Source organism: Diadema antillarum, unplaced genomic scaffold, assembly GCF_040938485.1.
Source record: "Diadema antillarum isolate AM-2024a unplaced genomic scaffold, OU_Dant_1.0 seq00000049_RagTag, whole genome shotgun sequence".
NCBI classification, from domain to species: Eukaryota; Metazoa; Echinodermata; class Echinoidea; order Diadematoida; family Diadematidae; genus Diadema; species Diadema antillarum.
The window spans coordinates 897,241-911,977 of NW_027271158.1; the positions used below are offsets into that span (position 1 = coordinate 897,241).

Sequence of the window (14,737 nt, forward strand, 5' to 3'; positions counted from 1 at the left end):
GAACTAGAAGTTGTTTACAGGATTGACAGCGCGTATAGTAGCGCATGACGCACTTGTAACAACTGATTGAGTGCGCACTGCTAGTGTAAACATTGTGACGTACGTCAGGCCGTGCATTCACTGAGAAATTAATGCACGCACACGTGACTCATTTCAGCGCTTCCAATTGGCTACATTCTTGAACCCATTTTATAAGAATTTATATTGCACCAAATCCACTCTGTAAGAGTGCTCAAAGCACATACATACTATTATTACCCCGGTCTCTGGATACATTATTTCCAACCAGCACTAACACCGCTCACTCTCCACTCCCTGGGGAGCATTGCAGCCAGTCGCAGCCATTTTACAGGCGCGCACATGCTGATCAACCAACATAAACATTCTCATCCTACTGGGTACTCAATTATACTCCTGCAGTGGAGAGCAGCAATGTGGACAAAGTGCCCTGCTGAGGGGCAAGATGTGTTGGGCTTCATGGGGCTCGAACCCACAAACCCAAACCACGCTCATGTGATTCAGAAACGTGCACTCTTCTCCACTCGGCCATGACACCTCAGCAGGCTTTTTAAGTGGAAGGGAGATGATAGACAGTTCTGCATTCTAAAACATTTCTGACAAATCCCGACATCAGTGATTATAGTAGAAATCAGAGAGATAATTTTGTATATTACACACACTACACGTAATCTGTAACTATAACATGTTTACAAAGATATATATGTAAATACATGAACACATGTGTATGTAATAAACGTACATGTAAATTATTATATATTAGAATAGGCTATTCACATACCGGTGAGTAATTGGGTATTAAATCATTATTAGGTAATAGTTTCTCTCTTGTGGAAGAGAATAGTTTTGTGTGGACTAATGGAAAATGATCGTGGCAAACAATGAAACAGTATCAACATTTTATCCATGGCTAAATAAACGCCTACTTTTCTCTCGACTTTTTCTTTTGTATTCTATGCAATGCCAAAACTAGAACATCAAAGGGTTAAAAGTATGCATCAATGGTGTAAAAGCAGGGCAAAATATTTGGGAATGCATTATATACATGTGAGATGAAAAGGGTGCTGTGCATTACATGTTATGGCCCCTGATTGCGATGCTCTGAAAATGGTAACCACAGAAAATAAGAGTTGGAAGTAAATGTTCTCAAAGCACTTTGACTGTTAAAGCTAAAACATAGTTCTCAGAAGGGCTCAAAAGTAAACTTCCACCATTTGGAATTTGCTTGCAACTTTCAGTAGTGGGTATGTAGAACATTATGTGATAATTGATCGTGCCATAGCAATCGTATTTCCCAACAAGCTACGTGTGAATCACTTGCGTTTGGATTGTCGATGGATATGCTATGACCTGATACAACTTGTAGTTAATTATTGATTATCGATCATAAAACATTACATGACAATCACAATCATATAGGATGTTCTTGGATTGCAATACTGTTGGCATACCTTTTCTGCTATTATTTCACATTTACCCATCTGAAATTGTTTTATCATAGCATTATTTCACATATTTCTAATGGATATGATGTGTCCATTCGAGAGCAAAAATTGACAGTACCTGCAGGCATATGGAAACTAAGTTTTACCTTTAAACCGATCTTATATGTTGGAACATACAGAATGTTCTAACATCAAGGTATGAAATGCCACTGAGAAAAAGTTATAAATGTCTTGATTTTGTCTCATGTCAAACTCAATGGATGGAACATGCTGTATGCTCCATCCCATATTAGCCATCATCATGATATTGATATATGCACACATATAAACTGCATACATGTATATATCTCACGGCAATTAGCCATACATTTACTGGTCATCCTGTATGAATCAATACATACAGAAATGAATGTGCCCCAACAGAATCTCTCTGCAGCATTTGTGTCGAGACTGAAATAATGAGGTATAGAATGTCACTTTATCTGCGTGCATCTTCATTCCCTTAAGCTGAGAAGTAGAGTCTAGTCACATTCTGACGTAAGAAAACAAAATATAGCAGTCTATGCTTTTACGTTAAGATGAGAAAATATCAGGGGAGAAAGAGTATGTTTCCACGCTCTGTCCACGAGTATCCCATTCCATGAATTTGTGGTCAACGCACCATGCATAATGATCATCCCAATGCACAAACATCTATCACAGTGAGAGCAAAATACATCTCGTCTCTCGGTTGCAAGGAACACCCCCCATATTTCGCCTCTCAGACAGCTCATAATCACAAAACTATGTCTCTCCACTCGCCTGTAGTAAATGACATGACAGTCTCTTGTGTGATATTCTCTTCTCCTGGCTTTCTGCATTTATCTTTGCAGTGCCTTCCCCCATTATGGTTCCCCAGGTTTGACGTGTTCTTCTTTGCCAACCCTCCCCCCTCTCCTCCCCCCCCCCCCCCCCACCCAACCACCAGCACCACCACCTCCCCATTACATACATTCTCCTCCACAAAACATCTGCCTCTCCAATTGAAGCAGTTGATGCGCTGATCAGAGATTTGAGATGCCGGAAAGAGAGACGTCTAGAGGAGATGAGATAGGAGTTTATCAGGCAAAGAAGAGAGAGAGATAAAAGAATATGCTTCACAAAAGGGTAGAAAGAGGAAGAAAAATTTGCTTTATAAAATGGCAGACAGGGATAAATAGCTCCAGTAGAGAAAGAGATGTGTGGGAAAGAAATAGAGTTAGATGTGTATTCAGAGAAATCAAAACCTGCAGGGGTTTGAACTGGGTAGAATAGAAGAGAATAGAAAAAAAAAATCAGTTTGGCCCGACTGCTTGCCAAGGGACCAGGAAAATACCAGAGTGAGAGCAGAAGGAAATGGAATGAGAAGAAGAGAGATAGAAATAGATAAATAGGTAGGTATATAGATAGATAGATAGCTAACTAGATAGATAGATGGATGGATAGATAGATTGAAATAAAATACAAACAAGAGAGATAGAAATAGATAACGAGACATGAAAACTCGTCACATTGAGGACGAGTTAGGTGATACGCTTGTGGTCATCAGATGACAGTCATCTGTGATCGACAAAGAAAAGAATGTGATATAGGCACCTTGAAGTTATATTGAGCGTACATGCGAAACCGTTTCTGTAACCACTCGGCCACGGGTCATCCACGGAAATGGTAAGACAAAAAAAAACCAATGTATAGATATAACAGGGGGAAAGTCAATGCCCACTCAACCAACGTGGCCGTGTGAACATCTATTGCATTGCTAGACGGAAAAGCGGCCTTGTAACGACTGAGGTCGCTATGCCATTTCTGGCAACTTGGGAAAAATACGTCCCGCAGACATAAAACCTATAATCGGCTGGTTTTCATACCTTGCCTTTAATCACAATTTTCAGTGTAATGACGTCATCAAATTACAAAACAATGACATCGTCTTGAAAGACAATTGTTCAAAGTACAACACCTCAGTCGTCGTCATTACATACTATGATCGGTTTGACAAAGTCAACCTGCAAAATTGTGCTGCAGTCGAAGCAATGTGGTCTCCAACACACAAAAAAGAGGGATATGGCGTGTGTGTGTGTGTGTCTGTGTGTGTGTATAGGTGCGTTTATATACGTACGTGATTTCTACATGGACGAATATGTAATACAAAATTGAAGAAAAAAAAGTAAAATAGCTAAGTATTTTGTTTCGTGATCTTGTGGGGTTCCAACCCGCAACCTTACGTCTCTGAGACGTCGCCTTTAGCCACTCAGCCATACGTCTCGACGAGAAAATATGGGGAACGTAAACTTATGTATGTGAAAGATACATGAGGAATCGTTTTGTCCACATTCCATTTTCATTTTCAGTTTTAAACTGCAAAATTGTCAATCTGATGAGGAGATTTCAAAGAATAAAATGCATGATTACTGCAGCTTATTGTCTCAGCTACAACATACTAAAGTTTCAGAGGAAATGAAGCAAAATCAGCTGAGATAGAGGTGCTTAAACGTTGTCAAGTCAATGCATGGTTTTAAAAAAAATCACCTACCAGACATAACACGTAAACTTGTCCGATTTTGTGTCTTTACTTTTGTTACAATTTAAAGTATGATGACGTCATCAAACTAGAAAACATCGATATGGATTTGAAAGACAGTTGTTTAATGTATAATATATTAATCGTACGTTGTCAATTTGCTATTGACATTACGATCAATCACACGAATATGAGGCAGCTATTAGTACCTGTATGAAATTATTATAGGCATGGTTATCAAATTCCCTTAAAATTTCCTTATTATTGCTTTATTTTTACACACAGTTAAGCTATCTCTTTAAACTCGTCACAGTTTAATGAGAATCATGAACATCATACATTAGTACCATATTCAGTTCCATAGCTGATCGCGTTTGCTAATTAATTAAGATTTATTATCTAGAATGTGCCATATGGCCAACCTGTATACACACGTGGACACACAAACACAATGCTAAATGTATGTATCAAACCTCTGTAACACAACTTTGAACTAACTGTAGAAAGTATCGCTGCACTTATCATACATACTTTTTATCATTATCTGAAACTCAACAAAAACCACTAATTGACAAATAATCATCAATACAGAAGACTGACTTAAAGGAACAATTCAGATACCTTTTTTTACAATGTATAGCTTCTTACATGTATAAAATCAGCACAAAGTAACCACGACTACATTGTGTTACTGAATTGATATGAACAAATTTCATTTTGTTACAATATACCATGATCAGCTTGAAAAGCCCAGCCTGCAATATTTTGCAGCAGTCGAAGCAATGCAGTCTCCAACGATAAACAAAGGGATACTGTGTGAGTGTGTGCGTATAGGTGTGTTTACATGCGAACGTGACTTCTCCATGGACGAAGGTGTAGTACTCCATTGAAGAAAAAAAGTAAAAAAAAAAATTATTATTTTCTTTCGTGCTCTTGTGAGGTTCGAACCCGTACGTGTGCAACCTCACGTTTCTGTGACGACACCTCTAACCACTCGGCCATACGTCTCGACGAGAAAATTAGAGGAACGTAAACTTATGTACGTGAAAGATGAATCAGGAATCGTTTCGTCCGCATTCCATTCTCATTTTCAGTTTTAAATTGCAAAATTGTCAACCTGATGAGGAGATTTCAAAGAATAAAATGCATGATTACTGCAGCTTATTGTCACAGCTACAACATACTTAATTTTCAGAGGAAATGAAGCAAAATCATCTGAGATAAAGGTGCTTAAACGTTGTCAAGTCAATGTATGGTTTTTAAAAAAATCACCTCCCATAGACATAACACGTAAACTTGTCCGATTTTGCGTCTTTACCTTTAATCACAATTTAAAGTATGATGACGTCATCAAATTTCAAAACCATGACATGGACTTGAAAGGCAAATGTTCAAAGCAAAACATATCTGAATTTGGGGTAATATTAAGCTTAAACAATAGAGATACGAGCAAATGAATGTCAGAAACAGTACCTCAAAAAAATTAATTCCACTTTTTTGATTTCAGATGATGATATGATGACGTCATGAGTTTTCCTGGCAATATCGGTACTTGAAACGTTATTTCCAATTCATATGCTTTTGTAATATGCAAGAGAAATATAGGGTCAATGGACGATTTAAAGAGCTATGGCGAAATAAACAAAGACATGTTTTTTCACTATATTTGCAGAAAGACGCGCGCGCGGAATTTCAACTTTGACGCCAGTGCATTCCTTTGTTATAGGTCAAAATCGATCGGAAATCAATGAATATTGTTACTCAAAGTATCAGAAATCCAAATCGGTCAAAAAAATTGCATTTTCATGTTAGTTACGCCCTCTGCGCGCGAAATTGCGCGGACGGACGCGCACGCGAGAAAATGTTTGAAACGCTTAAAATTGTCTGAAACTTCGAGATTTCCCATTGGGAAGTCGTTTTGAGCCTTTTAAAATTTTGACGCGCGCAAACGCGCGCGTAATGAAGACCTGGGTAACTAGCGTTAAAAAGTAAGATAGAGCGTGACCTGAACTTTATGTCCACCGAAAATGATACAGAAATGATATCCAGTTATGAAGTTATGATCGATCATGTGACAAGGTCCGAAAATCACAAAATGGCGCCTAGATGACGTCATAGATATGTTACTGTCATGAAAACCTTATTGTGGCTAGATTTTGTCATGAGACATGTTGACTGAAAATGTCATGTTATTCCGTAATGTCATTGTTGAGATATTGACGACACAAAATGTGGCAGAAAGAAAGAAGAATAAAAAAAAAGAGAAATTTTGACAATCACAATAGGTGATACGCTGATAGCGTATCACCTAAATAGGTAGGTATATAGATAGATAGATACCTAAATAGATAGATAGATGGATGGATAGATAGATTGAAATAGAATAAAAACAAGAGAGATAGAAATAGATATATAGGTTGGTATGTAGAAAGATAGATAGCTAAATAGATGGATGGATGGATAGATAGATTGAAATAGAATAAAAACAAGAGAGATTGAAATAGATAAATAGGTAGGTATGTAGAAAGATAGATAGCTAAATAGATAGATAGATGGATGGATAGATAGATTGAAATAGAATAAAAACCAGAGAGATAGAAATAGATAAATAGGTAGGTATGTAGATAGATAGATAGATAGATAGATAGATACTGTAAAACGAGGAATGTTCGCGTGCATTTTAATTTCGCGAATTTCGCGAGCGCCAAGATTTGCGAAATTAAAATGCACGCGAAATTTGTTATCTACACTATATGCATTGAACGCAAGTGGCTATTCGCGAAAATTTCTTGCCACAAAAAAGGCCGTCGGCTCCAATTCGCGAAAATTTCGTGCCGCGAATATATCATGTTTTACAGTAGATAGATAGATAGATAGATAGATAAAAAGGTAGAGAGATAGAGATAGATGATTGGAGAGAAGTATATATGTGTGACGGAGGAATGACTCGCAGACGTTGCAGTAATGTTCACTATGGCCTTTTATTCTCCCAAGCTTTCGACTGAGTTACCAGTCTTTTTCAAGGGCTTGATGGAACATAAATGCAAAAGCAGAAAAGCAACCAATTTGCAAGCGTTTTATATATATATATATATACACAGAGAGAGAGAAAATAGAATTGAAAAAATGAGTCATTTAGAGTGGAAATCAGACATCCATGACAGACAGAAAAGAATAAGCAAAGAATTGCATTAGATGACATGGAGACGTATAAACGTGGGTGAGTATAAAAGAGAAGAGACAAAGATAGCAAAAACTTGAGGGCTTGAGGAGTGGAGAATGCATTGAAAAGGTGGAGATGGAGAGGGTGAAAAAGAAAATTTGACACTGTTGAAAAAAACTTGACAGGAAGTGCAGTCAAGCAAGAAAGATTATCTTGTGTTGTCGCATCGTACTCCCCAAAGATGTGATGCGTCTCCTCAGATGTGGTCCCGACAGGAGAGGAAACATGAAGTCTACGCATCGGCTTTTATGATTGATATGGCATGAATTATGTAACGGTATATTTATTTAACCTGGTAGGTCTTGGAAGTAATTTTCTGCAGAGATTATCATCTTAAAGTCAGCAAATTGGCAACTCTGAATTTTATTGCATATCTCAGACTGGAGACTGATTGGATAATTCTGGTTTGATTTATCAGATCTGCTAAACTATGTATATGTTATAAGATATAAAACATTGGCAATTTGAGGCAGATAGAGGAACTTACTTTTTTTCTGAAATGTGTTGCCATGTTGGAAACTACCGGGTAGTTATGTCAAGCAGTTAAGAAAATTTTTAGACATTCTACATCAAAACAAACATTTATGTGAACAGGTTTCAAATGATTTGATTTTCAATTCTACCTTGTGACATAACATGGAAGTTTAGTTACAGAAAAGTTTAATAGTTTTCAATGTAAGAAAATGATAAAAGAATTAAGCTTTCATGAAGAATATATCTGAAGATAGCATCACTGTGACCATTAGAGAAAAACCTACAATAGGAATATGATCCTGTCAGCTAAAAGAGTAAGAGGATTAGGGGCTGGAAGAATCAGGTTGGCTAAGGATGTATGACAGACAGTTGAGAATGAGAAGAAGAAAAGGATGGAGTTGAAGAAAAAAGTCATGGTGTATTTGGATCTTGAGAGAGAGAGCAATATAAACCGAGAGTTCTAAGAGATCAATATCAAAGGTTTGGAAAGCTGCACGGGGGAGCATTTTGCAAAGCTTTTTCCAGCAAATAAAGTTTAAGGGCAGATAGCATGTATGTACATACACACCACACACACACATAAAAAACCACACATATTCACTGTACACACGTGTAGAATGCAACAGCACACACATGCATGACACACTCCTAGCACACGTCGACACTCACACACCAACCCCAAACAAACACTTGTGTAAAGGCAACCTCATACATTTCTCCACATACACACAGCCTGGAGTCGATTTGGAGTGCTCACACGCGATAAAGAGGTGCCCATTCCACCCTGAACGTTGCCCTGGTGCCTCATGCCAAGACGGGAGATATTCTTCAAACCTTCCTCAGCTCAGCTCTTTCCCCTGCGGTTGCATTGTAATTCAACCACTGGATCGCCAACGCTGCTACGAGCAATCCAAGACATTAGGTTAGGAAGAAAAAAAAAGATGCCAAAACAAAACGGCTGGTGCAAGTAGGATAGAACAATAACAAGTATGCTCGAGCAGTTAACAAATTGACACCAGTGACGGACTTAAGTGGCTTTGTAATGAAGTTGCTATTCCACGCTGTGATTTAATGGTGACTTGTTGCCAGTGACGACACACCGCATCAATCACAAACCGCAAGCAGCAACAATCTAATTCACTTTATCTCGCTCAGCTGCAGAATTTAATGTTCTCGTATCAACATCATCCCATCGTCATCGCTATCATCGTCTAGACGACCTCATTGGCAATGCCATCTTCTTTCTTCGATGCCTTCCCACTAACATCCCGTCTCTCTGTCATCATCTGTGTCACCTGATCTGTGCCATATTTCACTCGGAATCAGACAGACTCCATCTCACCGCATTTTTCCAGAGGATTTGGAAAAGCATCAAGTGTCGCCCCTCCTTTCCCCTCCCCCTCTTCCCCATTCTCCGGAAGGAGACAAAATAGAAGACAGTTGGAGATTATCTGAATAAGGCTCCACCTAAATTTTCTCATCAGCTGGACACCTGACTGAATGAACAATCTTCCACGAGGGATTTACTTGAGTGGTGACCATCCCAAGAAGATCAATCAGTGTCAGGAAAAATTTTTTTTCTTACCATTTTTTTTTTTTTTGCTTAGTTTTGGTGCACATCTAAAACATCATTCATCTGATTTTTTTGTTTCTGCTTTTTGATAGTAAGCATTGTTTACTCCCCCTGCATTTCATGTTTTTGTTTTTTCACAAGTTTTTGTCTCATATGTCGGTACCACTGCATTTCATCCCTCGTGAAATGTCATTTGCGGTCGATTACCGTGGAAATGCCGCAACTGTGATGTTGTTGTAACAGCTGCGAGAATTTCCTTTACAACCCGTTGCGGTGAATGTCTGCATTTACTTCTTCTTCGGTGCGATGATTTCCACAAATGATAGTAGCCTGTGAACATTTCTGCGCCATACTGATGACGGGGGAAGAATAACATAGAACACTGAGCCATTCACGCCATCGGCAGAGTTTTAAAAATGCATACGAAGTGAGAGCGTCTTCGAATTGGAAATTTTTGAGAAGCCATAAACAGCCGTGTCGAGAGGAACTCGTATACAGATAGATCGCATCATTTTGAAGGTGCTGTTTTGGTTCAGTCTTTTTATAGCCTGTTCAATCAATACATCTCAAACGTGAGGGTGTGGATCCAGCGGGAACCATCCCAAACTGTGCCAAACACAGAGAGTACACTTACAAAGTGATTTTTGGTTCACGTGTACAGTCACCACTTCTGAAATTAAAATCTGTGAGTCAGCTACAGCTTGAGGGTGTGCTATTATTCTAATCTAGCACCATGAGAGTGGAACATGTGAGGTAAGCATGCTCTGACCATTTTTAGATTAATTCTTTATTTGTCAGTTTGGCATCAGTTATATTCTCTCATGTTTGTCCTGGTATTTTTGGTAAAATTTTTCATTTTAGAGTAAAAAATTGATCAGTCCGTGAGCTTGTATTCTGTTGGTCCAGTCCTTAAATCCTGTGTCCAGAATGGATAGCAAGATATGTGTTTCTAGCCTTTCGAAACTGAAACTGCAAGATTTTCACCTTTACTCGGCATTGGCACTGTTCAGCATGGTCATCCAAATTGATATTTTGATACAGGAAGTCATTCTTGACTGGAATGTTTCAATTTTGATTGTATAATTTGACAGGGTTGCCCAAGAGACCAAAGGTCAAAGTAGATTCATTTTTAGGATAATTGAGCATTTTGCAGTGATTTCTTATTCATCTCACACATCCTATTTCAAAGAGTTTAAACACTGAGTGCTTTTCCAGAACTTTCCAGAACTCTCTTGAGTGTGGAAAGAACTTGCTACCAGTTAAAGAATTTCTCTGTCTTCACTATCGTCAGTTTCATGTGAATGTTTTGATTAGAAGTGTTTGCATCTCACACTTGAAAATGCTTAGATTGTCTTATAGGGATGTTTTATTTCACAATCCAAATACTAGTATAAGGATATATCAGATAAATGCATATATGAATTTGTAATCATTGAAGATTATAGATTCTAGAAATACACAGGAAGTATATGGGTGAGAGTTGTTCTACTATGGGTATATATTTTCTGTCTGTTGATAAATGTTGTTTTCATTTATCTATCATTCCAGTATTATCTTTCTTTGGACAAATGAATCGTGTGTTTTGCAGTCCCTGAACTTCATCACTTCTAAGCTGGTTCACTGCTTGTAGAATCATTGTTTCTGTTTTCTGATCAAAATAGGTGTTATAAAGCTAACAAATGGGTATCAAACAGTCCTTGTACTCCAACCTGCTATGTACGTTGCTATGGTCCTTGTAAGGGACAGTCCCCAGAGTTTCAGTATCATGGGTGTGTCCAACTTGACTTGCACCCATGTTTAGAAGAATGTGATGAGTGTCCATGAAAGGGTTTTGCAAGTTATAGCCTGGTGCAGTGAGAACATGAGGTATTTTAAAATAGATAGATTACAATATTTACAATTCTGTGCTCTTGTAGGTTTAAGTTCCACGACAAGACAGAAATGAGAGAGATGTCGATTTTCGTCCACCTCACATTTCTTCACCGTCACTGAAATCATCACCCTCTATTCATAAGCCCATCTCTCAATGCGCCCCCAAGATGCAGGGATGTTGTTACAGGCACAAAGATGGAGTTAGTCAAACTTAAATCCTTTGTGTGTTGTGACTGCTGATTGGTCCAGAAAAACCCCATACCATTGTTCATGCTGTCCAAAGTCCCTGGCATAGAAAAGGAAACGTCTTTGAAACAGAAGTCCTTTTCTAAACACAGCATCACTAGGGGCTTTATAGTGTCCTGCTGTTTATAACTTCTATTCTCTTGGGAGTACAACAAAACAAGAGAAAAGAAAGAATTTCACTGGCTGTTATTTATGTCTGTGTGTGTGTGATGTCCAAGATCTTTGATGTGTGATGGAAAAATATTTCTATTGATGACTTTTTTTGTCTCTAAGTTCTGCAAGATCTTAGATTGTTCCCTTTTCAACCAAACTTTTTGAAGATTTACTTTTTGATCATTCGTACAAGGTTGAATGTATTTAGTTTTGATGGAAAAGAAGAACCATCATACTAGAATATCAATTCATTTTTCTTTTCTTTTTTTACTTGCTAGAAAAATTACATAAAGTAATTGATTTAACATTCATGTGAATGAAATATTTTATCATCTTTCGTTAGGAAGTGAAGGAGTCATAATTATTTTTGTCGTGAATTATTGTTTGCAGCCAGGAGATGAATGGAGTGATTTTTGTATGCATTGATACACATGTTTACGTGTTTGTAGGTTATGATATTGCTTGGTATAATAGCATCAACCATGATCAGTGATGATGATGATGCTAAAGATACTGATGACTGCGATCATGGCAATTATGGTATAATTGTAATTGCAGCTGTGATGATAATACCGCGGGCATGTGGGAAGTGATACATGTAATCATTCTACTATTTAAAACTTATTGTGACGTGTATAACAGCATTGGTATCAGTATATCTAGGCACCCACACTGCTATTTGTACAAGCTGAATGCCTTATTTGTGCAACACCTACCCTGTGATTTGCCAGCATGTTCAATACAGAGTTTTAAAATATGACGTATGTTATGTAATCCATAATGAGTATTTTTTGATTGAATTTGGCTGGAAGATGACTGACAGTAGGCAGTAAAAGCTCACGGGGTTTGATTGATTAGGTCAGATGATTCGGAATACAATAGCTGGAAGGGTGCGTCGTTATCTCGGCTGGATCGGAAAGATGGCCCGATGCTGAAATTGTTTGTGTAGCCTGCTCAGGGCATTATTACCGCAGATTATGCACAGCCTGGAGCGTGCTTCTGATTTACGGGGGTCTGTTTCGTTAGGAAGCCATTACCTCATTTTCTTGCCTCCAACAACCCCCCCCCCTCCCCCCCCCCCCCCCCCCCCCACTTAATGCTTTCCCAAGTCCGGTCCAGCCCCCTCGGTAAAATTTGGCAATCTGCACGTCAGAATTCCTGACATTTTGGAGTCGCGAGACTTCTTGTTTTGGCTCTCGGCATGCATTGAAGCTGGTAGCCAAATTGAGCAGCAGGATCAACAAATGAAAATGTCATTGACTTAATGTGCATATAATCTCCCTCAAAAAAGAGGGCTTTGTACATGTAGTTGGTTAACTCCCAGCATCAGGCATTCACGAAATTCCGCTCACCAGATGTGTGTGTGTTTGTGTGTGTGTGTGTGTGCATGTGTGTGTGCATGTGTGTGTATGTGTGTGTGTTTCATTTCATTTCATTAAATGGTTTCTTCATCTTTTTCATGAATAGAATTTTACAAAGAAAATACATTCACACAAAGTATGAAACTAAATGTACATTTTGATATTTTGATACAAATTATCATAAAATAGTACAGGCTTGTCGTAATCAATGAGCAATATCAATTGTAATTTCAATTATAGAATGCTTGATGGGGTTGCAGGGGCTAACACTAAAAGAACAGCTTGGAAGAATGACAACCCTGAAAGAAATCCAATTTCAAGAGCAGGACGTGATAGTACATCTATAAAATGATGAAAATAAATCAAATCTGCCAAGACAGGTAAACATTTATGCAGCAAGCAGTCTACTATGGGTTTGCAGGGGACTATTACTGTCACACCAGTCTCTTATCGGCCTTCACATAAATCTTCATGAAATCATGATTTTCCATTTTAGACTAATGATGACAAAACAAGATGAAAAACTTTGGATCTTTCACAGTGATATTTTTTTCTTAGATTGTGTTCCATTGATCTGGTAATGATGGTTTTGAGAGGGGAAAGGGTTGTCATTGCCAAAGTTAGTTACACACACTATCAGATTTGATGACACAAGAAAGTTGTGAGTTGATAAAACTGTCACATCACGTAATATGCTGCAGTGCTTGCAGCTTGTATCACTACTTGATGGAAACTTCAAAATTCCATTAGTTCTTACGTCAATTTCAATTTTGATAAAACTTCTATTTTTTTCAAGTCGATTTGAAAATAATGTGATCTTGCACTTTAGAATTAGCCTCATTTCTGCTGTGGTGTAACTGCCATAACCGTGTGAATCGGAATTTGTGTTTCTTTCCACGGGGAACACATGGAGAAAAGTTGATCTTGCCTATTTTTGTTTTATTTCACTTTTCATGTATTTTGTTTGTCAGTGTTTACTGGTGTGCTCATGAGTTGGTTTGATTTCACTATCCGTCAGACAGTAATGGCAGATTTATGAAGATGTGCAACAAGAGAGAGAACTTAATTTTAGTGTGTCTGTAGACAAATCAGAAGAAGGTTATGCTCGAGAACTACATACAAGCTTGTTTTGACTGCAGTCCAATCGTGGATGCGTTCTCACGACGTGTCCAAACAGCCACACTCACTTGATCCGTTTAAACAGCAGTCTTCCTGTTACCTCATACCTGTATTGGAAATGTCATTGAATCCCCAGACTGAATAATTGCACCACAGATGGGCCAAATTCCTGTAAAACGAGCCGCCAGGAATTGCTGGCAGAAAAAAAAAGCGAAAAACAAAACGGAAGCTTGCACTGGCCCTGTGGGGACTGCGAAATCATGCCAAGAAAAACAAAATAATTGATCTGCGAGGCGAGCTCTTCGAATGCATTTTTATATAGCTCTTTTGAAACGAAATGCATAAGCGTCAAAAGTGGCATTTGAGGCAGCTAGGGTGTCATCGTCAGTGGGAGGTTCCATCATGTCTTGGGAGTGTAATCGCGCCCTGGTGCACAGTATACCCACCAAAATCAACTTTAGATACCTGCGCAGGTGCTCAATATTCCCGAGAATAACAAGAATGTGAAAAGGTCTCCGGAGACGTGTTGTTCACATCACCAATGCAATCATATTTTAGAGAAGTTAGCCTACCCTGCATCTAGAATGACTGCTGCAGCTGTTAGCCCACTGCAAGCTCCACAGCTCTATAAGATCTATTTGTGCCACTTATTTTTTGTTCTTGTATTTGTTTCTTTTTTGTTTTCTATTTTACTTGCATGATCGTGCTCATCGC

The 14,737-nt window shown here is 38.4% G+C and overlaps 1 protein-coding gene across 2 annotated transcripts in view; it reads left to right on the forward strand.

The window, feature by feature from the left end:
* LOC139725551 (beta-arrestin-1-like) overlaps positions 1–14,737 on the forward strand; it is a 182,155-nt gene that overhangs the window by 52,884 nt on the left and 114,534 nt on the right. Inside the window, exon 1 of one of the 2 annotated variants that reach the window (XM_071636642.1) lies at positions 9,384–10,025. The exons of the other annotated variant lie outside the window; for it this stretch is intronic. Coding sequence (XP_071492743.1) covers positions 10,006–10,025 — 20 coding nt within the window. The 5' untranslated portion in view covers positions 9,384–10,005. Of the gene's footprint in view, positions 1–9,383; positions 10,026–14,737 lie in introns of those variants that run through there. 2 annotated transcript variants of the gene reach the window in all.